The sequence below is a fragment of the Anas platyrhynchos genome, chromosome 2, assembly GCF_047663525.1.
Source record: "Anas platyrhynchos isolate ZD024472 breed Pekin duck chromosome 2, IASCAAS_PekinDuck_T2T, whole genome shotgun sequence".
NCBI classification, from domain to species: Eukaryota; Metazoa; Chordata; class Aves; order Anseriformes; family Anatidae; genus Anas; species Anas platyrhynchos.
In genome coordinates, this window is record NC_092588.1 from 124,929,320 (window position 1) to 124,956,459 (window position 27,140).

Genomic DNA, 27,140 nt, shown 5'->3' on the forward strand with positions numbered 1-27,140 from the left:
ACCCGAGTTGTTGGCTGGAATTGTCCTAACAGCAGCACGAGCATCGTAAAGCTCAAAGCTTCTGCAGCCTCCTCCCAGGTCCCGCTGAGCCGCAGGTACCACCAAACACTTGTGTCTCATGTGCTGCCACAACCGAAGTCTGGGAAAACAGCAAAACACTGTTAAACTGAACGTGCCTGTGAACAGCATACATTTGAGAAAGGTAAAAGCAACTAGTCAGCATATTCACTCTGCAAAACGAAGCGCTGAGGCACAGCTCCTTGAGCTACCAGCGACACATCTTAATAAACCATCAGAAGTGTGGCTCTGCTTGACCCTACAGTTTTGGTGCACTTTGGTGTAAGGTGTGGCCAGTCTGTGTAGCAGGATGTTTTTTTTGGGGGGAAGGCACCTCACAAACTTGGGGGCACCTTAGGGGTCCAGGTTGAGAGGCCTCCCTCAGCAGAGCAGGCACGTCTTCGTGGCATCAGTTACATGCAACAGCTGAGGAAAAGGAGGTGGTGCTTGGTGGAGATTCCAAACCAAAAACATCAAAGGTAAGGAAAACGCTGAGGGTATTGCAGGCAGCTTTTAGAACAGGGAAGGGGAACAGTCTTTTAGAGTGACAGAGCCTAATTTAGGTGAGTAAATAGTAAGATAAATAATAACTTGCAGTTAAACAAAAAATGTTGTTTACACTTGAAATTACAGCAACTTACAGTGAGTCCTAAATGGATATAACCCATTAAGGAAACTTCAAGCAGTTTTAGAGAACCGGATCACAAATCCAGAATTATCATGAAACATATAAAATTGGTTTCTGCTGAACTGATAGAATTAACTTGCAATGCTGGTTGCTTATTTTGCATATACTAAAACCATTCATTTTATTCCATTTAGCAGCAGTTCTGCAATTAGTTCACTAAGGAAAAAACAGTCAAAATGAAGCTTGTGATGTGATCCAAACTGGATCAGCTAATGAAGTGATCCAAACTGGAAAACTGAAGTTAAAATTTCTCAACAAAAAGCAGCGTGGTTGTGTTTAAATCGAGGGTATTTTCTTCACTCAGGGAGAGGGGTAGTATAGGAGCAAAGACAACCAAATATAACTTCCTAGGGAGTGTGGGGGATGCTCTGGGGGTGGGTTGTGGTTGTTTTTTTTTGTTTGTTTGTTTTGGACAGTAGCATCAACACAGAAGGATCATGAAAAGACAGCCTGAAATCTTTGCTTCGGTATCAGGAAGGACAATGAGCAGAAACCTCCGCACAACTCACTAACTACAGAAGATATTTCATTTATTTAATCAGTTAATTTTAAATTAATAACATTTGATAACGTCTTTTTGCATATGTACCCAGCACATTCAGCATAATTTTACATAACTTGTAACTTTAAAGTGTTGCATTTCATTACCGTCAAAATGCAGTTTGACACAAATTGAGGGGAAATAAAAAGGAAACATACCAGTCAGCATTTCTACCAGCATAATGTAAAAAATTAGATTTCTAAGTGTGTAACAAGCCGTATAGTATTTCAACGTGAATACAGTGCATTTTTACGGATAGTCAGAACGAAGAACCAAATATAATGTAAAAGCTGTACCTAGATGCAAAACCACATTTTAAAGATTACAAATTGTTGAGCATCAACCTTTCAACAAAAACCTTTACGTCTACCACTTACAATAACCAATAAATTGACTTTTTAACCTATATTGATTCAAATCAGCAACTTCTTATGAACTTGATATCCACACTTGAAACAACGTAAAGAAACTGCAAAGTTCAGACAACCAAACACAAACTGCAAAATAACTACCTTAAGACTCGGAACTGAAAACCACTTCATACTGAAGAAACAGGCAGGAAAATGCATGCTGCTTTAGGATTCTTGTTTAGTCTATTTCTCAGACAACTGGGTAAAAAGAAATGCTTTAAGAATAGAGGCCCCAAAGAATTAAGCCATGAACTCTGTAGAAGACTTGCACATATGACAGATGCAGGGTGATTTGTCAAAGGAAGAAACAAGAGAAGGTAGCTAAGCAGTGAAATTTATCGTTAACTGGAATAAGGGAACCCCCACATTAACACAAGATAGCAAATTTTTCCCACAGCCACAGTGACTGAGCTGTGCCCAAATTCGGTAAGAAAAAATCTTGATAAGGCAGTTACATATTAAAAAGGTAATTTAGCATCAGTTTAACCACCCGTGTTTAACTGCAATTAAGTGTTTTACAAGTTTTAATTCACTACATAAATGGCTTTTGAAACTACGAGAACAAATATTTTTAGTCATGATTTATGAAACTATCAAAAGAACATCAAGCATAGATTAAATTCCTTCATTTGCTCCTCAAAATACCACATGAGGGTTTCCAGGAATATTTTTATACATTTTTTAAAAAAAAACTTTCTAAGAAAGCATACTGAGAGAATCTTAACCATCTCTCCTAGGACTCTGCCAGTAGCACATTACATGATCATTTTAGTCAGAACTCTAAAACTAAGAGGAATTTTGAAACGAAGTTGGCCATTGAGATACAAAGAGGCAAAGCTCAAGGCAAACTCTGCCAGAGTAATCAGAACACAAATTAAAGAACAAGCATAGATGAAAGCAAGTGAAAAGAAAAGCAGGAATGACAATTGGAAGAAGAGTGGAAAAAGGCAACTTTCTTCCTCCTGAGTTTCCCACCCCTTACTTGGCCCTTCTGAGGGCATTCCCCAAGAAGCAGTTGATAAACTCATTTTAAAATTCAATCAGAGAGAGCAACAAAGTCTCGTTTAAAGTACATGACTTAGAATCTTGATTAAAATATTAAACTTTAAAGGCAGAGGGCTACGTAAGTATTTTCAGACCACTGCTTGAAGCATAATTTTACCTGAACCATTGCTAGTTATAGTATAGCCCTGTATTAAGACCTGAAATTAGAGCAAAGGCTGATGCTGTCAACAGATCATTATTTTTTCCCCCAATACAACCACAGAGGCCACTTGGCCTTGTGACCAACAGCCATACTCAGGCAGCACGGCTGCTATCTGTGACTTAAACAAGTACCAAAGCACATTCATTTCGCAGCACAAAAAAGTTGGCCCTTCCTGACTGAAAAAAATTATACCCCAGGCATTGTTCACCAAAAATATAGAGAACCACAGCCTGGTACTGGTCTGGTATTGTCATTACAGAATAGCAGTGGGGTAATATTAATCAATCTACCCCCAAAAACAACTTACAGTTAAATACATTACGAATTGAGAGCTTAACATATCAAAAGTTCAGAAATATCATACCGCTTCAAAAGAGTCACAGCCTATCAGTATAAAGGAAGAATATAAAACTATTTTATTGACCACTGTTCACCAGTATTTACAATAAAGTAAACAATATACAGTCTGATAACATTCAAATTACTACAAAGTTAGTTTTCACCTGGTCTTCTTGGGACCAAGTGATCCCAAATACTAAAAAGAATGATTCTACAGGTTTTAAGGGCTAGGTTTGGGTAAAGAAGATACATGCACATCAATAGTATAGAAGACTACAAAACATCTGTGAGTTTGTTTAGACATTCATTATGATTCTGTAATAACTATGGAAGTTTATGAATGTTTTATAAAAGCTTTTACCTAATATGGAGGAAGTAGTAGTATCAAATGCTCTCTCATGATAAATGAAACAAGTTGCAGAAAGCTTTTATTTACTTGCTGTTGATGCAAAACACACTACTTCAAAAAAATATCAAATTTGAATCTTGTTAGAATGTATGCTTCTCACATTGCTAATAAATCAAATTTCAGGTTTTAATATTCATATATATAAAAAAGCAATGCAAACAATTATTGTGCTTCATCTTCTGGGCATGAATGCCAAGTTAGTCGCTCCTCATAAAAAGCGATTACGATCTGAGGACACTTCACGTTAGCTTCTTTGGCCAGCACCAGATCTGCCTCATCAGAGTCTTTCCTGATGTAGAAGAGAGGGGGGTTTAAGAAAACACGTAATTATTAATCCAGTACCTTATTTTCATACCAGGGCACTTTATTTTAACAACAGTGGGTTTCAGGAAGCATACGTATTCATAGAAACTTAGCAGCTCTTTATCCATCATAAAATTCTGAAGAGTATTGGCTAGAGATCAGTTTTCAGTATTTCTTTCACAACAGCTATCAAGAATTTCCACGCTAATGCCAAGATTTCATAGCTGTATCTTCCTTTCCTTCCCAGGTTTTTCTGTTTTAAGGAAAATGCTGTTCAAAGGCAACTGTTCGTACTGTTACCAATTGCAGTACATAATGAAGTAAGTATAACTTTGCTAATTTTATTTTTAAAGCATAATCAAAACTTCAAAGTGAAACGCAGTAGCATCAGTCTTAAGAGGTGCTATTTACATCCAAATTGTATTAAATGTTTATGCAAGTAACTTGCTGCATTTTATACTGCCAATCCTGGTGCTGTCTTGGGGTTACAAAAAAACATTCCAATTTGACATGCTTCAGGCTCCTTTTTAAAGTGTATGCTAATGTTACAAACCAGCTTTGTGCATCTATGCTTGTTGCTTACAATCGGTTATGGAAAAACTAATCAATTACAACTGAACTACACAAAAATATGCTCCTTTTTAATGTTTTCCTTTGTTTTATTCTGACAACTATCCCTGTTTTCCATATTTTCTTTCATATTTCTACTTCTGTAAAACTGAACCAAGAGAACCTGAAGTCATTTTGGTTCTGGAAGAAAGGGAATAAGTACTAAATGATTGCACAAGCTCTGTTTTTCTACAAACACAAGGTTAATAAGCAGACCACCAGCATCTGGCTGCTGAAATGAAGTTTTTTCACCAGCTAAGTGCCTGCCCTCCTGTAATATGGACCCAAACTATGGATGTAGGACTTACCATTTCATGAGGAACATGAGCTCTCCGCTGCTATCCGTAGCCCCAATTATCCGCTCAGGATCAAGACCCCTTGCAAACCCTCTTGGCTTATCAACCTATTGAGAAGTTAGAAGATCATTATCTAGTTCAAGATAAAATTGTATTTTGGCTTTAGAGCTAGATACATGCATTTGTCTGCATGCATAACAGAACAAAACAAAGCACAGCCTTACATAATTACAAAAGCTATGATTACATATAATAATTGCCTGAAGATGACAATTTCTTTTCCTCATGACTGGTCTTCAGGTCAAATCGTTCAGATGCGGAGTAAGAATAAAGGAATTCTACACCAACATTTCTAGCAGTTATTTCTGAATGCTCAATAGATGAAACAAGCAATCTAAAATTCTTATAGTAGACAAAAAAACAAGGATGGCTACGAAAAGCAACAAAACGGGCAAAGCCAAAATGCAGTCCTGGCAGCGGGAAGAACACATCCTTTTCAGCAGAACAACAGACTTGGGCGCTTGGCTTGGCCTGAGCCAACTGTGCAACTGCACCCATGGGGAATACCTCAACTCCTCTTGGCTCACTGAGATCGCAGCAGTGGTACAGAATATTACGCCTGTTTCCTTTATTATTTCCTCTAGTTTCACAACATCCTTTTTCAGACAGCGACCACTACTGCACTGGGTCAAGCCACACACCTGACTTTAAATACTACAAATAATATTTTGTTTTCTGTATGTCCATATTCCTTCTGATGCCTTTGAATGTCACCTGTTTTTGACAGCACACATCCTACAGCTGTCTTCAGTAAACCACTGATATTGCCAACCAGATCTGATTCAAATTTTTATAGTTTGAAAGTTTAAAGAGGAAAATGGGAAGTTCTGAACACATTTTAATATGTACGTTATTTTGCACCTACTAGCACTAAGCTTACTATGTTCAATCATTTAAACTGTAGGCAAAACCCAGACCTTTACATAAAGGTAAGTTTTCTTCAGCCACCCTTTCTATACCTTCTCCACCATCAAGTCCAGTATAATCTAAATAACTGCTTGGTCTTCACATTTTGCCACCCTTCCACTCACCTATTTAAGCACATACTTCACCATACAGGAGCCAGAACAGAACTTCACCTCGTTCCATTCATGAGCACTTTGCTCCAATACAAACTGACCCACTTCACATTGTTTGTGAACCAGTCTTAAGTATTCAGCAAGTATCAGGGGACAATGTCAGAACTTTTGGTCATATAGAGGAATGGCAAGTGATCATCTTTTACCCACTATTTTGACAGTCTCATTGACCGCTATGTATCATTACAATTTCTAACCATGGTTCCAGACACTGTGCAATTTTTACAGTTTTAAACCCACGTTTGTTTCTAACTCTCAAGTCATAACAGAATTTTGAGGGCAAGGGGTTGGACAGACAGGAAGAGACACAGGAGAAACGAAGCTTAGTGCACAAACATATACTTACAGAATCACGTTTTTTCTTTGATTTACTATCATCGGATTCGCTATCTGACAAAGATTTCCTTTTGGCACCATCTGTTTTTTCTTTTCCAGCTTTCTGAGAGTTCAGAAAAGCTTCAATTAGCTCTGGACAATCTAAGTTTTCTTCAGGTTCCCACGTGTTGTCAGCACTGAAACATACACACATTTATGTAAAACTAGGAAAAGAAGAAAAACACAGCACTAGCCACATGGCTCACCTTAAGCAAGCCACTTTTTTCTCATTACATAAGTCATCTTTCTTAAACCTAAGGATGCCTCTCATCATCTTTCACAACCTTCACGTATGGAACACTTGAAGATGGAAAGAAGTAAGCTCTGCTAGCGTGAAGAATATTTTTGAACTCTTCTTAAACTCAAAGTACAGAATAAGCAGCTCTGTTAAGTCCTGTGATCTTGGTGGGAGCTCAGACATTCAACCCTCAACCTACCAAAACCTACCCGTCCATTTAAACTGACTCCCTGCCTGGTTTCCCTAAAGACTGTCCATGCAAACCAACTATGCTGTAAGAGCACAAACTAAGACTTGAGGAGAACAAAGAATATCTAGCACCCACTGTAAGTGGTGTAAGTATGTACATCTAACCTTCTCTGTACCAGAAATGCTCTCAAAAGTTGTCTCTGAGCTTAACTCTATCTCCCTTGTTCGGTTGACTACAGAGAACAAGAGCTCCAGGTCCTGAGCTGGGTATTGAAAATGCTCCAGTATGTACTTTATTATTCTTATTTATTTATTTTTAAGTCATCCATGAATGTTCCCTACAACAATGAAGCACTCCATCAGAAGTCCTCACACACAAATACTGACACTGTACTACAGCACGAACAGGGTATCTACAAATTATATTCAGTGACTAAAACATACTTCTGCAACTTTAAACCTGACCCCTGCATACCAACACACTGCTGTTTATGCGCTCATCTTCACACAGATCTTGGGCTACAGAATTGCAGAAAGTTGCAATGCAACCGCTTTGAGAGCTAGGCAACAATAAGGTACCTGCACACTTAACTACTTATGTTCAAACGCTAGGTAACAAACATCCAATGCATCCCCTTTTTTCAGCTGGTAGAGCACAGTTGTGCTTACACAAGGTCTGGGAAAGAGCCTGACAGGTACCTTTTGGGTACGTCTAATTAAAGGCAACCATGCCAGAGAATTCCTTTGGTAAATTCACTTAATTCGAGAGAAGTTAAAAGAAGGAAACAATAAGCAAAGTATCTGCCTTGAATGCACCACTTCAGAGCTGCCTACAGTTTAAATCCCTGCAACATTTATTTCTCAGAAACAACACTCATTCCACCCCATGTGTAAGTATACCTATATTACGACAACTGTCACTCTAGCTTACCTTGATAGATATTGACACAGGCTAAATCAAAGAACAACGGCAAAAGAATGATCACTGAAGACTTAGCAGGGACCCTGGAGCATTTTTATGAAGCATGAACACTAGGCTAGATATCTTCTATCTTATTTTCATACTCGACTGCCCCACTTGAATACATGTTTATGGATGTCCTCCCCTTTCCACTCTATAAAACGCATCCCCCACCATCCAACCCCCCATCCACGCAGTTATTTCAAACAGATGGTTAGCATTTAGCATTGCATCAGAAAAAAAGTACTGGGGAATGCCTTACTCTGTAAATCCTTTCCATTTCAAGTAGTATTCCACCTTTCCATTCACAACACGTCTGTCCAGGACTTTCTCCACAACAAATTCTTCAGGCTCTGCCTCTTCAACTTTTTTACCTTTGCCATTTTGTTTCTTTCCCATTTTGTGCTACAAAAGAAATTCAGATTGCCATTATTCGTTCTCCTGCTTCACACAGTTACTTCACTGGCCAAATCCAACTTTGGTCAACAAACAGCAAGGAATGGGGTACTTATTCACACTATAGCCAGGAGCTCAGACTCCTTTCACGTTAGTGCATGAGGTCAGGTAACCTGAGCAAGACATGTTAATATTTTGGGTTTTCTTCAGTCACTTAACGAGATACCCAACACTTAACAACAGTTTTTATAAAGGTGAAATATTTTTGTCCACACAATTGGTGCCTCCACTCCCCTTATAAATTTCATTCCCAGAGTGCTACATGCTCGAAATTTTATAAAGCTTCTGTAAGTTAACTCTACGCCTGTGAAAGGGCAGAGGGCAAGAAACAGCGTAAGGCAGAGTAAAGAAAAGTAATAAGGGAATTGTGAAAATGCATAAAACAGAAAGGGGATGCTACTCAAAAAAAAAAAGGTGGTTACTACGTTTTCCAAAAAAGGAGAAGCTGATGGGAGCAAAGTTTATGATGTAGTGCTACTATAAACAAGTATTCAATAATGAGTGATAATTATTGAACGGGGTGCATGCTCCAGGATGCATGCTAGGAGCATTCAACTACTGCAGTCCCTCCTCATTCTCAGCCACGCACCGATGTAACTTACATTCAGGTGTCACAAAGGTGCAAAACTTTATGACAGCTACACTTAAAGTACAGCACTTAACATGTAAATGAAGTTTTGCTAACTTAAAAAACTTTTAAGTGTTTTAAGTTTACATTTGATACTTTAAATAATATTCTTCAAAGTTCTTAAAATAAATATTACATCCACATCATCCTCAAGGCATTCCCAGTTTAATAAGGCACAATTTAATAGTTATAGAAGGACACATTTCAGAATTTCCTTGTTTGTAGTCTTGAAAAGGTTGGAACGGGTCTGTAACATCGCCATATCACATTTCTGGAGCACTAACAGACCAAAAAAAGTTTGGTTGCCATTTTGGATTGCTCCTTATAGGGAAATTGTTAAAATGGCAGCCATAAATTAACAGGAGCATTATTAAGCTCCAAGAAACATAAAGTCACGCAGCACCCTAAATGAAAACTACTTCCTCACTAACACACTTCCTACCCATCAGAAGCAAACAAGCAAAAACCATGGATCACTGATGTTTATGGCATTTTCCTAGCCTTCTCTAGAATTAACTTGGGTTAGTTTGCGAATACCGTGAAGCAATTTTGAAACTAATTTTTCGACTTTGCTGAATTTTGTCTTGATGTGGTGAAAGGCAGAAAAAAATATCGGTTAGGTGCGAAGAAAACTGTCTTCTTTTTGTAAACTGAAGAAGCTGATGCTGTCTTTCCAAAGCCTACTCTTTGTGCTCTTCCTTTTTTTGTAATCAATTTTTCCTCTCCCTCCCCAAAATACCTTTACTCTGATTTGCAACTGAAGGTGCAAACAACGAAGTAAGGCAAGGAAAAGGTTCTAGTTTCCTTTTCAAACAGCAATTTTCTGTATACAATTTGTGTGACACTTGTTTTGATTTGGGAGTATAGAAGAGATTATTTAAAACAGACCGTGTATTTCCAATCAGATTTTAACTGCCTGCATACTCCAGGTGTATTTTGGAACACAGTATTCATGTCTGAGAAGCGTCAACTCAACCACACTGGCTTTTTTTTTTTTTGCCTGCACATGAAAAAAGAACGCAAGACTGAAATTAAATAAAAACATGAATATGCCCAACTCATCTAAGAAGGCTGCTTATTCCGAGAAATTAAAGTATTAAAAAGAGAAATGGGTAGAGATGAGGAAAACAGCAACAAAAAAAGCAGGAAAAAAGTGACACAGACTCACTATAGCATGGCATTATACTAATTATTGGCGATGAAGCAAGCAGGCTACAAGTGGAACATCTCAATCTGTGTTCTCCATTGGACTGAAATTCTCTAATTCCGTGGAATAATATAATAATTTCTAATACTGTTTTCAGCTTCACTCATTCTTGTCGCTTAAATGGTTTGGACCTCTGTATGAAAGTAAACTCTTTATTTCTGAAAACTTTTAAAGACCTTTAAGTATCTGTATAACCTTCCATAGAAGAAAATGAACATTATGGGATCTGCTTTTTTTTTCCCCTTGAAGTTCAGTAAGCAAAAGCAATGTCAAAGGTACGTTGCTTTTCATTTTAAATATTAGTGGATTAATTACATCTTCTGAACAGCACTACTTTCTGAAGTGAGCCTTCTTGAGCCTTTCCAACCTAGTTAATAATATTTAACTGCAGTGCCTGGAGAAATATTGAACATTCTTTAAAAATTTTAAGTTCTGAGATTATACAAGCCCATGTAAATCTCAGCTTACAGGCAAGCTTACAGTCATCAGCAGCTGACTCTAAAGGTAGAGATGTCCAATAGAGCCCTGAAGGGTCCCTTCTTTAGGGTGACCTGTTTTGAGCCTTATCTTGGGCATTTAACCACTGGATACTCATCTATGGTGCATTTCCCACCCTGCATTCACCCTGTATCTGCCACCTGTGCCAGATACAGATGTTCCTCAGTGGATAATCACGCTTTCTTAGAGGGGCAATATGAGAACGCTGACATGACGTTGTGGTGAAGTGTTTCAAGATACAGGAGGTAACAAAATCAGAATTACAGTTCCAGAGCTGAGCTATCCCCTAATATATGTAGGTTTCGCATGAACTACAAAATGAAGCAGAATTAGTTACGGTTCCCATGGGAACCATAACTGATTTTCCTGACCTGTGCGGCAAAACCCTGAACAACATCAAAATATTAAAAATACTGCATTCACGGACTCTTTCCCATCCCTGAGGCACCTCCTCCCTGAGCTGGCTAACCACTACACTTCCTCAAATTAGGGAAAAGCGGGCCATCAATTACTGACACAAAGTTCAGACATTCATCTTGATGAAATCCTTACAGCTGTTTTTTATCATATCATGTAAAGCAAGCACCGTGCTGCACTGTGAAGCCATGAGTTGATGCAAGTTTTTAACGTGCCTCAATCTGGGTCAATTAGCAACCATTTTAGGAAATTTAAGAACAGGCCTTCTGAGCGCATTGCAAGTCAGTTGTTCTGCTACCCAAATGGTGACTTGTGTGTGTGCATTCTTCCCTAGCTCCCTGCCTCAACCAACCTTGGATGCATCTCATGCTCTATTTTTTCAGTTCTTTCACACACGTGTATCTATGCATATATACAAAATATCTAGTTAAACGGCAATTACATCAACTTCTGCAACCAATTGCCCTTAAAAGTTCATATTTTAACATCAAGCAAAGCTTTACAGGACTTGAGATCCATGAATGCATCATTAAAGTGGTCCAGGAGGGGTTGGCATCTGATAATCTCTGCTCCTATGAAATTCAAAGAAACTGTTATTTGTTAACAATCATGTAAAAGGGCATCTTAACTACACCACATCATTTCCCAATAGTTATTTTTCTTCTATAAGGACTGCCTTTTCTCAGACAATTAGTTTTTCCTGAATAAACTGGAAGAAATTAAACAAATACATTACTTTCATTTCATTTTTACGTATATGATAAATTACTTGGTATCCTGAAAGGAGGATAAAAAAAAAATCCTTAGTGTTTTCTACTGTAGGACACATGAAATTGTGCAGAGCTTTTTTTTTTTTTTGGTCTTTTTCCCAATGTATCTCTGCAGAAATGGCAGATTTGTTAAAGCCAAAGATAAATGTCCTTTCTAGTAGCCTTACTTTCTGGATCTGAAATTTTGGTCAGAACAATGCTGGGGAGGGGAGATGTGGATGTATCTTTTAAATGGAGATGCCAAGTTATAAGTTTGAAGAAAAATATGTTGATTAAATCCTTACATACTTTAGGTGTGCATGAACTTACCAATGTAGTTTTATTGGAGGCCATTTTTATTGCAGACTTGCAGAGCTTTTACTAGAAAAATGCATGACAATTAAAAGGAAGTTTACATTACTCAAAGAAAGGCATCCCAATACAAGCATGGTCCTTGTTCCAACCCCCAGGTATTCATTGCATATAACATTTCTAACACGGATTAAATCCAGAACAAAAAGTAGATTACTACTTTGTCTGGCATAACCCAGCAACACACTTTTACCTAGCCAGGCTAAATGACACTGACAAAGTGGTACATATGGTTGAAAAAAAGGCTTTTCCCAAGGCCTACTAAGGCACAGAGATGTTTCTAGGGAAAGGGGGGAGGACCATCAGGGATGCTTATTTCCTTAAACCCAATGGAACAAGAGTTCAGATTCTAGCAGTTAATTAAAACACATGCTTGGATGTGTTAACTGCGAATCTGGGGGGGAGCAGCTACACATCTGCAGTGTAACAGAGTCACCCATCACTCTTAGGCGGGAGTGAGCGCTGATGAACACGTATTTATCTTAATGCAACTGTAACGTTGCCTTCTGAATCTCAGGGTTGCAAGAACCGAGGTCCTACACCAAAACCAGCTCAGCTACGGTGTGCAGATTTAACCTGGGCAGATTCAACCTGTGTCGGCCACAATCCATCCCCTTTTCCACGGCATTTCTCATCACCGGCCACCTCTTTTCGGCGTGCATTGTGTCCCTGCCCCACTGCCAACTCCTAAACTTGAGATTTCCACGTACGCCTGGGCAAGGCGCAGAGAGAGGAGCCCTCCGAGGCCGGCCAAGCCCCCCGGGCTCCCCGATCCCGCCCCGTTCCCCGCCGGCAGGGCCCGGGGGCGCTGGGAGCGGGGCCCTCCCGGGGCTCGCCTCGTCCCCGTTTGCAAGCAAGGAGAAAAGGCGCGGGGGGGGGGGGGGGGGGGAAAGGAGGGGGAGGAAGAGCCAAGAGCGCTAACGGAGAGGAAAATAAATAAATAACGATTAAAAAAAAAGGGAAATAGTGTGTGTGTGTGTGGTGGTGGGGGGGGTGCTGCACCCCCCCCCCCTCGGTCCCATCGCACCCCACCCCGCCACGTTTCCCCCGGCCGGAGGCTGCTGGCGGAGGCCGGGCTGCGGAGGCCGCCCCTCGGCGCTGGCGGGCTCCGGCTTTGTCTGCCCGGAGCCCCCCTTCCTCCTCCTCCTCCTCCTCCTCCTCACCCCCCCAGCTCCTTCCTGCCTCCCCCACGGCACAGCCCGCGGGGCCGCCCCCCTCCCTCTCTCCCTCCTTCCCTCCCTCCCCGAGGCCTGCCGCGGATCCCTCCGAAAAGGGGGGGAAGAAAAAAAAAAAATAAATAAATATAAAATTAAAATTTAAAAAAAAAAGGGGGGGAAGAAGCGGGGTTGCCGGCCCCGCGGCGGGGTTTTTTGGGGGGGGGGGGGAAGGGAAGGGGGGGAGCTGAAGGATACAGACTTCAATGGTGCTCGGCCGCGCCGCTCCCCCGTCTCCTCGCGGCTCTCGCCCTGCGCGCACTGAGCGGCGGCGGCGGCAGCGACATCCGAGGGGGCTGGGGCGGGGGGCGGGGGGAAGGCGGGGGGGAAGGGAGCAGCGGCAGCAGCAGCAGGAGGAGGAGGAGGAGGAGGAGGAGGAGGAGGAGGGGAGCGGCGGCGCAGGGCTGGGCTGGGCGAGCAGAGCGCGCCGGCGGCTGAGGGGGCAGAGCGCACGCCGCCGCCTCCGCGCCAGCTGCGAGCTGCCTACCGTCGTCGCCGCCGGCACAGGAGGGGGGCCAAGACGTCTCTCCAACGGGGGGCGAGCGCAGGACCGCGCCAGGCGTCCAAAAGAAGGAAGATGCCTCGCGGCGACAGGGAGAGCGACTGGGTGAGGAGCGGGAGCGGGGCCGGGCCCGCCGACACCACCACAGCCGCCGCCGCCGCCATTTTGGCCGGCGCCGTGAGGGAGGCGAGGAGGGCGGCGGGGGCCGCTCGCTGAGGGGGGAGGATGAGGATGGGGAGGAAGCGGGGGGCGGCCGCAGCGCTGTGCCGGCACTCACCCTGCGTGGCGGGGCGTGTGGAGAGGCAGGGAGGAAGGGAAGGGAATGGAGGGGAGGGTGCCCCCCGCAGCGCGATGGCGCCCGGCCGTGAGGGGCAGGGGCCGCGCTGTGTGTGTGTGTGTGTGGGGGGGGGGGGGGGGGTGAGGCCGCTTTGCCCCCCCCAGCCCTGAGGTGCAGCGCTTCGGCAATTTCCGGAGGTGGGGGGGGGGACACGGGACGCGGTGCCGAGCCGGTTCGGAGGCGCTCGGGCGGGTGCCGTCCGCCGTCGGAAATTGCCGAGCGGGCTGCGCGGTCTACGGGCGCTGCGGCGTTTTCTCTCCGGAAATTGCCGAGCGGCCGCCTAGCCCGCCTCGGAGCGTTCCGGAAATTGCCGAAGCGAGGCGAAGGGTCCGCCGGCCGCGCTTCGGCTCTTTCCGGCGGGTGCCGAAGCGGAGGAGCTCGGCTGCGAGGGCTCCTTCGGCTCATTCCGGAGACGGCCATTCCTTTTTATTACGTGATAAAAACACAGAGGGGCGTTACACAGAAACACTGCCCCTTCGGAGATTTCTAAGCTCCGGCTCCGAGCTTTTTTAATTTATTTATTTATTTTTAAAACCGAGCCGTCGGCAGGCGGGAGGAGGAGGGCGCTCGCAGTGCGCGGAGCTCAATTTCAAATTACGTAACAGCTCGGGCGGCCATTTCTGACGGGTTGCGCGCTGCTCCCGGGCAGGAACGCCGACACCATGAAGAACATGGTACGTGGGCAGGGCGGCCAGCGGCTCCTCCGCGGGACGGCACCGAGCGAACCTCCCCGGGCCTTGGTTTGGGGGGGGGAGCGGAGCCGCGCTCCCTCAGCGAGGAAGGGGGGGGTGGGGGGGAGCGTTAGCGGCGAGGAAGGTTCTGGAAGCGGCCGTTGGCGCCGCCGCGCAGCGCTGAGAGGAGGAGGAGGAGGAGGGAGCGGTGGATCTGCGGGCGAGCGGCGGGCTCGGGAATCTGTCGGTGGCTGCCGGCCCGGCGGCGGGGGCTGGTCAGGGAGCGAGGCGCGGCCGGGCCGCGGTGGCGCCGCTAAGAAATGGCGGCGCTGAGGGGGAGGGGGAAAATGGCGGCGGGAGGCCGGGAGGGGAGAGGAGGGGGGCGGGGGGGCTGCGGTCCTCGGGGGTTTGCGGGGCGGGGAGCGGCTCCCGAGGGCTCTCCCCCGCACAGAGCCGCAGCGCTGGGTCTCAGCGCCGCCCCGGGTGTTGGCCAGGGGTCGGCGTTTCCGCCATCCCTGCCTTTTTCCCTGCCCGCCTTCCCGCCGCACCGCCGTGGCTGCGGGTGGCGGCAGCTGCCGGGCGCCATTTTGCTCGCCCGGCTGCGGGGCCCTGCCGGTCTGGGCGCCGCCACATGGCGGAGGGGGCCGCGGGCTCCTGGCTGGGCTGGAGGGACGGGAGAGCCTTTTCCTTAGGGCCCGCCGGGCTTCTGGCGGGCTTGGCCGCTAGCTGCTGCGAGATCCCACCCACCTCCCGCCGTTAACCGTTGTGGTTACTCGGGGCCCGGCTCCGCAGAGCTCTGCGGACAACTCGGCGTGTTGGTGCACGCGTTACTGCTGCGTGAAACGCGTCTCACTGCTCTGATGGTCAATTTTGCAGTAAGGGCTTCACGTTTTGCAGTCCTGTGAAGCGTCGGTTTAAGGCTACGAAAGAAGGTTTAACACAAACTAACGAAGATGCCAAGGAGTTCATAAGATTTTCTCTGTCTCTGTTCCTGCCACAGCATGTACTATGGAAACATCTAAGGAGGTCTTTCTTCCAGCTTTTATACTGGGGGGTGTGGGAAATGGCTAATGTTTTTGTTCTGTTTTTTACTGACTGCTTTCATCAAGATTCTGAGAGGGACTGGCGTAATCATACTTTCTTTCAGGCTTAATACCGCTTTAGCATAAATTTAGGATTAACGAAGATTGCTGGACCTTGGCGGGAGTTCAGTCCCAGACTGTAGACAGAGTCTCCTAAAACTGATACGGTTGAGACAGACACTCTGCATTGAGTGGCTGTGCATGTGTATGAGTGGAACAGCGTGTTTAGGACATTGTCACACACAGGTTTTCATTTAAGAAGCACTGAATTTTCTTTCTGCCGTGTTCAGACCTTTGTGTGTCTAGATGTTGCTTCAGGTAGAGCATGTGCTCTGTGACAGATCTATGAATTATTAGGAACTTCCCAGGGGTTTGCCACTCTGTTTAATGTTTATTAGTAATGTGTGGCCTTTTAAAAAGCAAGTGTTGTTACAGCCATCTCAAAGATGGCGTTAGTTTTTGAAGCTATTGAATTAATATTTTTAAAAGTAAGTCTAATACTTATTGGAAGAATTGCTACGCCTTCTAAATTAGTCTGATTCTCACCCTTTTTATCCTAGTTTTGTTACTAGATATAAAAGAATTGATTTTATAGGGAAAAGTGTCTCTTGTGGGCCTAGGAAACTAGAAAGTAGTCCCTAATCTTCAAGCAGTTGTACTGGAGCAATTTAAAGAGAGGAAGTTTTTTGGCAGTTAGTTGTTGTTTTTTTTTTTTTGACATTTTAAGCAATCATTGCTTGAAATTTCTCTGCTAGTCTGCTCAAACTAGAAATGATGGTGTGGCTTCAGACCAAGTGTGGTATGCAGCATCCTTTCCTTTATTCCATTTAGGAGATGATATGAAAGGAGGCTTCATGTAGCATGGGTTTGTTGCTTAAAAACTCAATCTGATCTAATTTTAGTCATCTGCACAGTGAGGAGATAGTAGTAGCTTCCTGCGTGTTTCTTAGAAGAAAAAATACTTGGAATCTGCTGTTGGATGTCGTGCTTTTAAGTGATACTGAAATCGAATTTTCTCAAATGTAGTAGTTAATTGGAAGGAAAAGAATGGATTTTATAAAAGTTTGAGTTCCTTGTCAGCTGGTAATAGGCCAATAACAAAAACTGAGGGGATGTTGTTGTCTCTGGTAATGGTGTTGTTCCATGTTACGTGTTTTATATCATGCCTACCTTTGACAACCTCTGAAACCATGTTGGTCTTCCTGTGGGCTGGCTTAATGCTTTTGAAAGCATTTGTGCACCGCACTTGTTTACTAGATGTTACTTTTTTTAAAAAAAAAAAAAAAAGGCAAATGTTCTTCATTTTTAGAGTGACCAACCAATATGAAACTGATGTGATCTTTGCATTTGCATTCTCTTGGGATTAAACCTGGCAGGACAGTTGACTATCAAACAAGATTATGAAATTATTACGTTCTGTGAAAGAGGGTTAATATTCAGTGCTTTTTTTTTTTTCATTTTGTTATTTGATGTGTGGACAAGTGAAATCCGTGATACAGTGGTATTCCTGTTACAGTGATGTGATATCTTATTAGTATATTTTTTAGAGGGTTGGAAGGTTGATGTTTTAGTGTTACAGTACGGCATACAAAATAGTAAACGTAATACCTTCTTACTGGTCTTGGGCTTTTTCAAATGATACAGTTGTCATCATAGATATTCAGCAGAACTAAGTTCAATGAAAATTGCTCTGAAATATAATAATATTTTAATAAAAACATACTTTGTAGCCATAAAGGGAAATGTAATTTTTCCACTTAATTCTGATACCCCTGATGTTGAGAGGGGATGCAGTTAGCACTAACTCACTCTGTGGTTCAGAATACAAAACAAATTTTACAGGTGGTCCAGTTTCCTTCATTTTAATAATTAATGAGGGGATATGAATCAGTGACCCATTTGAGAACATGTTTAGCCATATTTATTTATATCTTTTTAATGCCTTGGTTAAATAGTATCCATGTGCAATAATTTAACCATAATGATTTTTAAAATTGAATGCTGTCCGGAATAAAAAGAGGCAATTCAAATGGGTTTCTGTTATTTCTAATGAGGACACTTTGGTACTTTGGAGTGTTTTTTTCTCCAACGCGGTTTTAAAAGGTGTCTAATACAGGTCTTTGGGAGGACTTTTCTCCTGGAAATATTGAAATTTGGCCCTTTGCTTTTAATATTTGGAGGAAGAGATGGAAAGAGAAGCACATTATTAAGATCTGTTTCATAAAGTTGGACCCAGAGAATCGTGTATGTTGCTTAATTTCTTGAATACTGGTAGAATGCTTTGAAGAGCCAAACCTAATTTTGGGAAACGTCTCTTAGTGAAAGTTTTTGACTTCTAAGGAGGTCTTTCTTATTGTCTGATTATGTTGGTGCAGGCAAGTATTGTAAATCACATTAACGTAATCATTTTCTCTGTGATAGAGGGAAAAGGAGCAGTTCCGCAAGCTGTTCATTGGCGGCTTAAGCTTTGAAACAACAGAGGAAAGCTTGAGGAATTACTACGAGCAATGGGGCAAGCTTACAGATTGCGTGGTAAGTTATATTAGTGCACAGCGATGACATGGAATTTGTAGAAATTGTAAAAATGGGGAGTTGTTTTTTGAACAACTTAACGAAGAGGGTGTGCACTTTTCTTCAGTGTACGTACAGTTGATTCATACTTAACAGTGCATCAAAGCTTTTTGCAGGTTTCCTTTTGCGAAGTCTGCTGGTAAAATTAGCAAGCATTCACAATCTGTTTTTTGTAAAATTTCTCATTATCTTCAACCACTTGTTACAACTGTTCAAAATGCACTTCCAGCGATGACACTGAAATTAATTAGGGAGCACATAGAGCATGACTGCATCTGCAACAGTGTGATCTGTAACCTTTGGCAGAAAGCTGATACCATGGTAGGCAGCCCCATGAACCTGGGGAAGGATGGCTTTCTGCAGCCTGGGATCTTCTCTATGTTTATTTTTTCTATTGCAGAAGTCGTTCCACTGAATTTGTTCAGGAAGCAGTAAATCTGTATTTCATGAGCCAGTTTTTAAGTGTGCTCTTCAGGGAGCTTGAAAGAAATGTTTGAGTTCAGAGAAAGCAAATATAAATCTAAACACACATCGCTGCTATGGGGTTTTTGTTAGCAGCAGTTCTGAGTTACTGGTAGAGAATGAGTAATGTTCTGAACTTCTGTGATGCTAAGCAGTGCTGCTTGTGTCCTTGATAGCTTGCTGCTTCATATGTATTTTGAAAGCAAGAAATACTTGAATTAAGTTTGTATGTTTTCTCCAAATATCGTTACTGTTAAGCTTCACATGAGACACGTAGATGTGGTTTAAACTTGCTCATTGTTTTTAGGTAATGAGGGATCCTGCAAGCAAAAGATCAAGGGGGTTTGGTTTTGTAACATTCTCCTCAATGGCTGAAGTTGATGCGGCCATGGCTGCAAGACCTCACACGATTGATGGAAGGGTGGTGGAGCCTAAGAGAGCTGTGGCTAGAGAGGTAAATATGTGTTTGAAAGCAGATCCTCATGCTTTGAGAAATGAATCTCTGTTCTGGTCAGAGTACAGATAAGAACAAACAAACCTCTGCTTTGTTCTTATTTGAAATTGTCTGAGCTTAAGTGCTCTTGGTTAAAGGGTGTGGCTGTAACAAACCAAAACCGTTCCCACGGTTTTGGTTTGTTAATTGACTATATTACATAAACCTCTATTATTATAGTAAATTCTTAGTTATTTTGGTTGTGAATCATGTCTGCAAGGGATGCAACTGGGGTCTGGAAAGTATTGTTAGCTGAAACGTGTTGAATGTAATTATGCAAATTCCAAACCAACTCTTCTCTGGAATTGTTACTACATCTTAAATTAATGAGCTCCTGTCAGTCTTCTGGGTATTCTTCAAAGGTGACTGAAGTGACCAAAAATAACATACAGTGCAGAAACTTTTTTTTTTTTTCCCCAGTGGTGGTATTCAAAATCAACTTAGGGACTACTCACGTTTTTGCTTCAGGCATATTTGGTTTTAAACTCCAGGCTATAAATGAGGTGGGTGCACAGGAAGGCAGCGTAGCATACCTGTAGGCTTTTCAGCTGGGTTACTGGGGCACAGAGATACTTGAGGAGCAAATACAGATTCTAAGTGACTTCTGTTCACTGCCTCGTCAGAGCTCTAGGAGGATTTAACCAGTTCAAGAGTAGTATTTGAACCATTTTTTAATGTATTTGGATTGATGAACTGGAATTAAATGAAGTGCCCTATAGGTCAGGGAAAATGGAAACAAACACAAACATTTCTATTATTAATGATCCCAGTTTTCTTTGCATTCCCTGAAGAATGCAGGGTTAATTAGTATTTGGGAAAACATAATTAAAGCAGTGTATGTACATACTGTTTATACACGCAAAGCTGCTAACGAGCTTTAGGGCTGTCATACTTAACTACTGCAGTGGCTTGAATGTAATGCTCAAAACAAAGTTGTTTTTTTTCCTTTTTAATTCCATTATTTTTTAAAAGGAATGCGAGGAGTTGTGTATTTGTATTTTGAAGAGACTGAAGAGCATGACTGTGGATTTGCTGTAGTTGAAGCTTTGTTGAGATGTGGAATGTGGGCTTCACTGCTGGTGGAGAGGTGGACAGAGAATCTGACGCACTTCCATTTTAATTAAACTAGAGCACAATTTTTAATTTTTTGTTACTGGATACCTTCAGTTCTTAAAAGCAGTTGGTCTCACATTTTTTTCTCAATCTACTTGAAGGCTTTTTATTTACCTTTAGGCATTTAGTAGTACCTGAATGTGTCTTTGTCAGGGCGTTCAAAAATTTTATGCAGGTTGGGAGAGTAAAAGCATTGCCTTATACCCTACAAAGAGGTTTTAGGGACATACACTGTAAGAGAAATACCTCAGTGTCTGAAAGTTTTAGTTTATTAGTATTGCATGCCTGAAATCCTGGCAAAATAGCAATTGAAGAAATTGCCTTTCTTTGTGGTAATCTGGAGTATTCTTGTAACAGGAATCTGGAAAACCTGGTGCTCATGTCACTGTGAAAAAACTATTTGTTGGTGGTATTAAAGAGGACACTGAAGAGCACCACCTTCGTGACTACTTTGAGGAATATGGAAAAATTGACACTATTGAAATCATTACTGACAGACAGTCTGGTAAAAAGAGAGGGTTTGGATTTGTTACATTTGATGACCATGATCCTGTGGATAAAATCGTATGTGAGTAATCTTCATGTCACAGTTCCATCTGATAATACTAATGCTTATAGCCATGGTAATTGTATGAAGCTAAATTTTTAAATGCATGAACGTTTGCCATGTCATATTTCTGTTGAGTTGTGTGGAAACACTTTTTAAATAAAGTACTGGATTCTTTGTTTAAATATATTTTTGGCATTCAAGGTTTTAAAACAATGATGAGAAGTGTATGGATTAATTCGGAAATTACTTCATTTTCGGTAGTTGTCGGTTCTTGTTTGTTTCCAGAGGAGTACTTCAGTGCTCATCGTATTTTATCTCTTGTGGTTACAGTGCAGAAGTATCACACCATCAATGGCCATAATGCAGAAGTAAGGAAAGCTCTCTCTAGACAGGAAATGCAGGAAGTTCAGAACTCTAGGAGCGGGAGAGGAGGTATGTGCAAGTAATACTTAGTGCTTTATAGTTCATTTTTGTGTTCGCTTCCTGTGATTTCACTGCTTTAAAACTTTCAACTGTTAATAGGGAACTTTGGTTTTGGTGATGCTCGTGGAGGTGGTGGCAACTTTGGTCCAGGGCCTGGCAGCAATTTCAGAGGGGGAGCCGGTAAGACAGGCATGTTTGTAGCACCTTTTTTTCTCATTTACATCATCCTTCAGATTTTGGGTAACTTTGTAAGCTACTTCTGTTTACTTTAAATGCAGCTGTAACTGCTAAAATGTGTTCTTTTTTTTTTTTATTATTACTATTATTGAATAACTTGCAGACCTCTTGCATAGTATGCAAATTGACTATGTGGCTATTCATGTAACTCAAGTGACCTAATTTTAAAAGAATTTTATTAAATGCCAAAATTAACCTAAACTCAATGATTCTGCTAAGGAATTCAGAGACTTAGTGTCTGCAATCATATGTGGCAGTCATGAGCTCTATGGTGGAGGGGTTCTCTCTTGAACATGCAAATTATGTGCAAGCTAACTGGGTGTATGCTATGTCCAAATGGATTTCAGTCCTTTACAAATGCAAGAGGTAGAGGAGTGATTAGATGAGGTGTTTGACATGCATTTTTCTAAATCCATGTGTCTGTGAGATTTAGTTCTTAAGGTCATAGGGGTTGGATAATAAAAGAATTCACTTAAATTCACCTGTACCAAATTACCTTTTTTTCTTCCTCCAATAGATGGATATGGGAGTGGCCGTGGATTTGGTGATGGGTATAATGGATATGGTGGAGGACCTGGAGGTTAGTTTACTTCTGTTGTGGGGTTTTGTTTTTGCTTTTTTTCAGTTTTATTTTTTATTCATCCTGAAATGTTTATACCTTTTCTTACTATTCATATAAGACTTACTTCAATTGCCAAAGCTATTTTGTTGGCTTTAAGAAGCACACCTAGTTGTTGGCTCATACCACAACCATATGGTTCTCCATATAAAGATGCATCTTGATGGCTGTGTATGCCCTTTACTTTAGAATGGCAGCATTTCTTAAATTGTCTGGAAAAAAGAGATTTAAGTCCCTTCATCGATGCTTTAGGCAGTCTGACTAGTGGGTTTTACTCACAATTCAGTTAGGGTGGGAGTTGGATACGTGCCTTCATAAAACTCCCACCCTTTTCTTCCTCTGTAGACTTGTAAACAGAAACATACCCTCCATTTAGAATTGAGTTGCCTTTTACACTGAAGGGTTTATTTTAAAGGATTGTATTGTCATAGGTGGCAACTTCGGTGGCAGTCCTGGTTACGGAGGAGGAAGAGGAGGATACGGTGGAGGAGGACCTGGATATGGCAACCAGGGTGGGGGCTATGGAGGTGGTTATGACAACTATGGAGGAGGTAACCTGCTGGCTTGAAAGGATCAAGTGTTTCAGTTGTAAATTAGTGCAAGTCGCTTGAGATTTGGGAGGTGTATGGGTGGGGTTAGCAAGCTCAACTTTCCAAACAAACAAAAAAAAGCAGCTCATATGCTGCTGGAATAATTGTACAATCTTTTTTTTATTAAAATGTGTAATAATGAGATAATCCCATGCATGTTTTAGCTTATCCGGGCATTTCTACTCTTGTGTTAATAATGCAGGCAATTATGGAAGTGGAAACTACAATGATTTTGGAAACTACAACCAGCAGCCATCCAATTATGGTCCAATGAAGAGTGGAAATTTTGGTGGCAGCAGGAACATGGGGGGACCATATGGTGGAGGTATTGTTTGTGTCCTGACTTGCCTTTGAACCAAACAGAGTGGGGCAAGCTCTGGCTCTTTGGGGAGGTGGGAGGGAAGATTGATAGGTAAAAATAGCTAGAGTCTTTAATAGCTAGACTCTTTAACAGATGCGTGGTACCTGTTTTTGGTCTGTGTAGTTATATGAGTTGGCTACAATTTTTTATTATTCTTCGGACTGTAAAGCATGTACTGGGGAAAATGCATCCCTCTCCCTCCCCCACAACTATTACAACATGTTGTACAGATACCGATCTGTAAAGATTTGTAGGAAAGCTTTATCTTTGCTTTCATTGCATACTCTTCATAGTCTACTTCATACTCCAGTTAATAATGTCCACCAAACTTCCTGAGATTTTTCCTGTTTCTCTCTTGTTTTAGTGCCAATTCTTTTTTTGTCATTTCCTGCTTTTAGTTGTCTAAATGTTATTTAATATGGTGTATAAAGCCTGTGAAATGGAAACTGAAAGAAGAAACCCTTTCTTGGTCTCAAGACAGTATAGGGCATTAAATTACATGTGGCCCTGCTGAATCTAAGATTTCAACCTGTAGTTCCTCTGGCAGTTTATTTTGGTGTTAGGTGCATACAGTGAAATGTTAAAATCTGAGTTGGCTATCTCTGGAAGTAAATTGGATGCTAATCTCGATAGAGTGATCAGAAGCATTTTTAATTTGAGAAGTGTACAGATGTAACTCTTCTGTTGCTTGCTGTCCTGTAATTGCAGGAAACTATGGTCCAGGGGGTAGTGGAGGAAGTGGTGGATATGGAGGGAGGAGCCGTTATTGAGCTTCTGCAAGCTTGCCATGGGTAAGTATGTTTTTAAATGCTAAAATTGCAGTGATTCGTGAGAGTAGCTGCAGGAGTTAAAAGCTTTTTAGGATATTATCTTTCCTTTAAAAAATGGTTAGATGAATAATTTCATAACCTATTTTTTTTACTCTTTACTTCTGTTGAAACAGGCTTCACTGTATAAATAGGAGAGGATGAGAGCCCAGAGGTAACAGAACAGCTTCAGGTTATCGAAATAACAATGTTAAGGAAACACTTATCTCAGTCATGCATAAATATGCAGTGATATGGCAGAAGACACCAGAGCAGATGCAGAGAGCCATTTTGTGAATGGATTTGGATTATTTAATAACATTACCTTACTGTGGAGGAAGGATTGTAAAAATGCCTTTGAGACAGTTTCTTAGCTTTTTAATTGTTGTTTCTTTCTAGTGGTCTTTGTAAGTGTAGAAGCATTCCTTTGATAATGTTAAATTTGTAAGTTTCAGGTGACATGTGAAACCTTTTTTAAGATTTTTCTCAAAGTTTTGAAAAGCTATTAGCCAGGATCATGGTGTAATAAGACATAACGTTTTCCTTTTAAAAATTTAAGTGCGTGTGTAGAGTTAAGAAGCTGTTGTACATTTATGATTTAATAAAATAATTCTAAAGGAAATATTGTGTAATTTTAGATTTTTTTTTAATATTGTAAAATAAGGCAAGGAGTGGGTAGCATAAGGTCCCACAAATAATATAAAGCTTATTGTTGTACATGTAAAATTAAATGCTGGTCAGAAAAAAAGTATGTTGTCTGTAAATGATCAGATTTAAATATCTAGATAACTTAAGGGATATCTCTGCAAGGAGAAACACGTTTTTAGATCTTTTAGATGCTGCTTCTTCAATGGCAAGGAAAGGAAATATCCCCAGCGAGGTACTCTTCCAGGGACACAGGTCTAGTACAAGAGAACTCTTGAAAACGTCACTAAGTTCAGCCAGTCTTAAAAAGCTGCGCTGTATTTCTGCAAAGCTTTAACTACGGTAGTGTTATAAGGATGCCAACGAAGGCTGAGGGTGTAGAGCAAACTAGTTCTAAGCATCAGTTAAACTTCTTTAGGTAAGATCTTGTTTACTTTTTCCTTTCTTACTGTTCAAAAAATGAGAAACTAATTTTATATGACAGTATTCTTTCAGTATAGTGATTATCATTATGTAGTTTAACATAGCAATAAATTGAGTTAACAATTACCAACTGAAGAGAAATTTGTGAATCCTGTTTTCTTGTATTAAATTTTTTACAAACAAATTTTTGTTAATTTCAGCTACTTAACATATTTTTTTCCTACTGGAATCTAGCTATGATATGAACCCTGGACAAGCATAGACTGCTGCCACTGTACTCTGCTACAGTTGAACAAATGAGACCTGCAAGTGTCCATTAGTAAAGCTTTGCAAGGGTTCCATCCCTGGTGTTGGTAGTTAAAATGGTAGGTCACAAGTTAATTAAATCATACAACTTTATTTTTGCATCCTGCAACATTTTATTTTTCTTGGGAGTCTATGCATTATGGTGGTTGCAAGGTAATGCAATGAAGGTAGCTCTGTGCTGTTGAAAATGAACGATGTTGTTATGTGTCTTGTCTACTGTAATCTATTTTATATAACACATTTCATCCTGAAGGTTCCCAAGTAACTTTAGACTTTACGTGTAAGGAAAAAAATTGCACCACAGAATACATCTGCCTCTGTGAAGGAATGTGTCGTCCATTCTTATAGCAACTGCATAAGCAGTTCTTTAGGAGGGGAAGTGAAAACTTCAAATGAAACTGCAGGTGGTATTTTATGAGTGTATAATGTAATTACTTAATTTGGAATTTGGCTAGAATGATGAGGTTTCCACCATTTTTTATAGTTCTTGCAGCTAATAAACCTTAGTGCCAAATTCAGTCAGCCTTACTCGCAAATGCATTCAATGTTTGCTCCTCAAATTAATGAAAACTCACCAACTAATGAGTTATTCTGAGTATGGGTGGCATACTCTTCTATATCTGTTTTTTAAATTAAAACCAACAAAACCCACCAAGAAAACAAAACAAAAACAACAAAACAAATGCCCACACCCTAACTTCAAAGTTCCATTGCCTTTGACAGGCTACTACCTACTGAAGAACGTGGACTCAGCTAACAGAAGTCCTGTTCCTTTTGTTAGACACACCAGTGAACTGCTTATTACTTTAAAAAAAAAAAAAAAGGCTGAAGTTCCCCTATTGGTAATTTGGTTTAGACATATGTGATAAACATCTTCAGATACACTTTTTTTTTCTTTGGCAGGAAGGTGCCATGCTGCAGGTAACTAATGAAGAAGTGGTCAACCACAGAAACGCTTCAAGAAATAAGAAATTCTGTATCATCAGAAAATAGTTGTTTTTGCTGCCTTCATTAAAAAACCTAGAGGTTAAATGAATACTGATAAAATATCACAATTAGTACAGCTCCCTGTAATGCTGGGTTTTTTAAATGATAGTAATAATTGTCTTGTAAATCTTTCGAATAAAATCCAGATTCGGTAGGAGAAACAAATTACTAATGTTAAAATAGCAAACATTCTGTGAGTTGAAGGTTTAACTACATATTTTTATAACTTTCATAGCTTTAAAATAAAGTATTTTTATACCAAAATAGTTCTAGTGTAATGCTTAATAAAACTTAGTGTGTGTCTAACATTAAATAATGTTGATGTGCAGCTTTTAGACCTTCCATGATTTGAAACATGCCATTTTGAGGTGGGTTTAAAAACCACATTAACTTGGCAAGCGTATGCACAGAACTTGTACCTCTGAACACAGGCACCTGTTCTCTGTTGGGAGAAACAGTGCTACGCATGAAACATGCTTATTATTTTTTGCTTTTGGACAAAATTGCTTTAAAATAGCTATGTTTTTTTACCAAATTTTAAAAATATCTCCTCCTTTCCTGTTAATGAAACTAACCACAAGACAGTTCATCAAAATGTGTTAGGTAAATAACTTTTTCCTTCTTACCTTTAAAGAGTTTTTAGCATCAATAGCAAAAGAC

The 27,140-nt window shown here is 41.1% G+C and overlaps 2 protein-coding genes across 13 annotated transcripts; one reads left to right on the plus strand and one right to left on the minus strand.

The window, feature by feature from the left end:
• Positions 1-3,296: 3,296 nt before the first annotated feature.
• Positions 3,297-14,346, minus strand: CBX3 (chromobox 3). Of its 4 annotated transcripts, XM_038175633.2 has the most exons (7): positions 13,505-13,630; positions 12,047-12,097; positions 11,471-11,539; positions 8,024-8,166; positions 6,345-6,510; positions 4,872-4,966; positions 3,297-3,940 (listed from the first exon to the last, which is right to left on the minus strand). In XM_038175633.2, the coding sequence occupies exons 2-7, from the start codon at positions 12,068-12,070 to the stop codon at positions 3,814-3,816; spliced, it is 624 nt and encodes a 207-aa protein (XP_038031561.1). In that variant the 5' UTR covers positions 12,071-12,097; positions 13,505-13,630; the 3' UTR covers positions 3,297-3,813. The 4 variants fall into 4 exon arrangements, with proteins under 4 accessions (XP_038031561.1, XP_038031562.1, XP_071889629.1 ...); XM_038175634.2 differs by lacking the exon at positions 11,471-11,539 and having other exon boundaries at positions 13,505-13,627; XM_072033528.1 differs by lacking the exons at positions 11,471-11,539; positions 12,047-12,097; positions 13,505-13,630 and adding an exon at positions 14,082-14,346.
• On the plus strand, positions 13,708-26,744 carry HNRNPA2B1 (heterogeneous nuclear ribonucleoprotein A2/B1). Of its 9 annotated transcripts, XR_005263955.2 has the most exons (12): positions 13,718-13,909; positions 18,316-18,426; positions 19,235-19,381; positions 20,891-21,101; positions 21,414-21,515; positions 21,606-21,695; positions 22,261-22,323; positions 22,794-22,913; positions 23,155-23,277; positions 24,022-24,104; positions 25,422-25,552; positions 26,397-26,744. XR_005263955.2 is itself a non-coding variant. In XM_038175625.2 (11 exons), exons 1-10 carry the CDS (start codon positions 13,880-13,882, stop codon positions 24,081-24,083), a joined length of 1,059 nt encoding a protein of 352 aa, XP_038031553.1. In that variant the 5' UTR covers positions 13,708-13,879; the 3' UTR covers positions 24,084-24,104; positions 24,257-24,741. The 9 variants fall into 9 exon arrangements, 8 of the variants coding, with proteins under 8 accessions (XP_038031553.1, XP_038031556.1, XP_038031555.1 ...); XM_038175625.2 differs by lacking the exons at positions 25,422-25,552; positions 26,397-26,744 and adding an exon at positions 24,257-24,741 and having other exon boundaries at positions 13,708-13,909; XM_038175628.2 differs by lacking the exon at positions 25,422-25,552.
• The last annotated feature ends 396 nt before the right edge of the window (positions 26,745-27,140 follow it).

What these genes read in the sequence shown, in the direction of transcription:
- CBX3 (XM_038175633.2), bottom strand. Translation starts at nt 12,070, where the DNA reads ATGGCCTCCAATAAAACTACATTG. An exon ending in CCTCCAATAAAACTACATTG is followed by an intron (nt 11,540 to 12,046) that starts GTAAGTTCATGC and finishes TGAATTTCATAG; the next exon opens with GAGCAGAGATTATCAGATGC. An exon ending in CTCATGTTCCTCATGAAATG is followed by an intron (nt 3,941 to 4,871) that starts GTAAGTCCTACA and finishes CTTCTACATCAG; the next exon opens with GAAAGACTCTGATGAGGCAG.
- HNRNPA2B1 (XM_038175625.2), top strand. Translation starts at nt 13,880, where the DNA reads ATGCCTCGCGGCGACAGGGAGAGCGACTGG. An exon ending in TTATGACAACTATGGAGGAG is followed by an intron (nt 22,914 to 23,154) that starts GTAACCTGCTGG and finishes TTAATAATGCAG; the next exon opens with GCAATTATGGAAGTGGAAAC. An exon ending in GGGGGGACCATATGGTGGAG is followed by an intron (nt 23,278 to 24,021) that starts GTATTGTTTGTG and finishes CTGTAATTGCAG; the next exon opens with GAAACTATGGTCCAGGGGGT.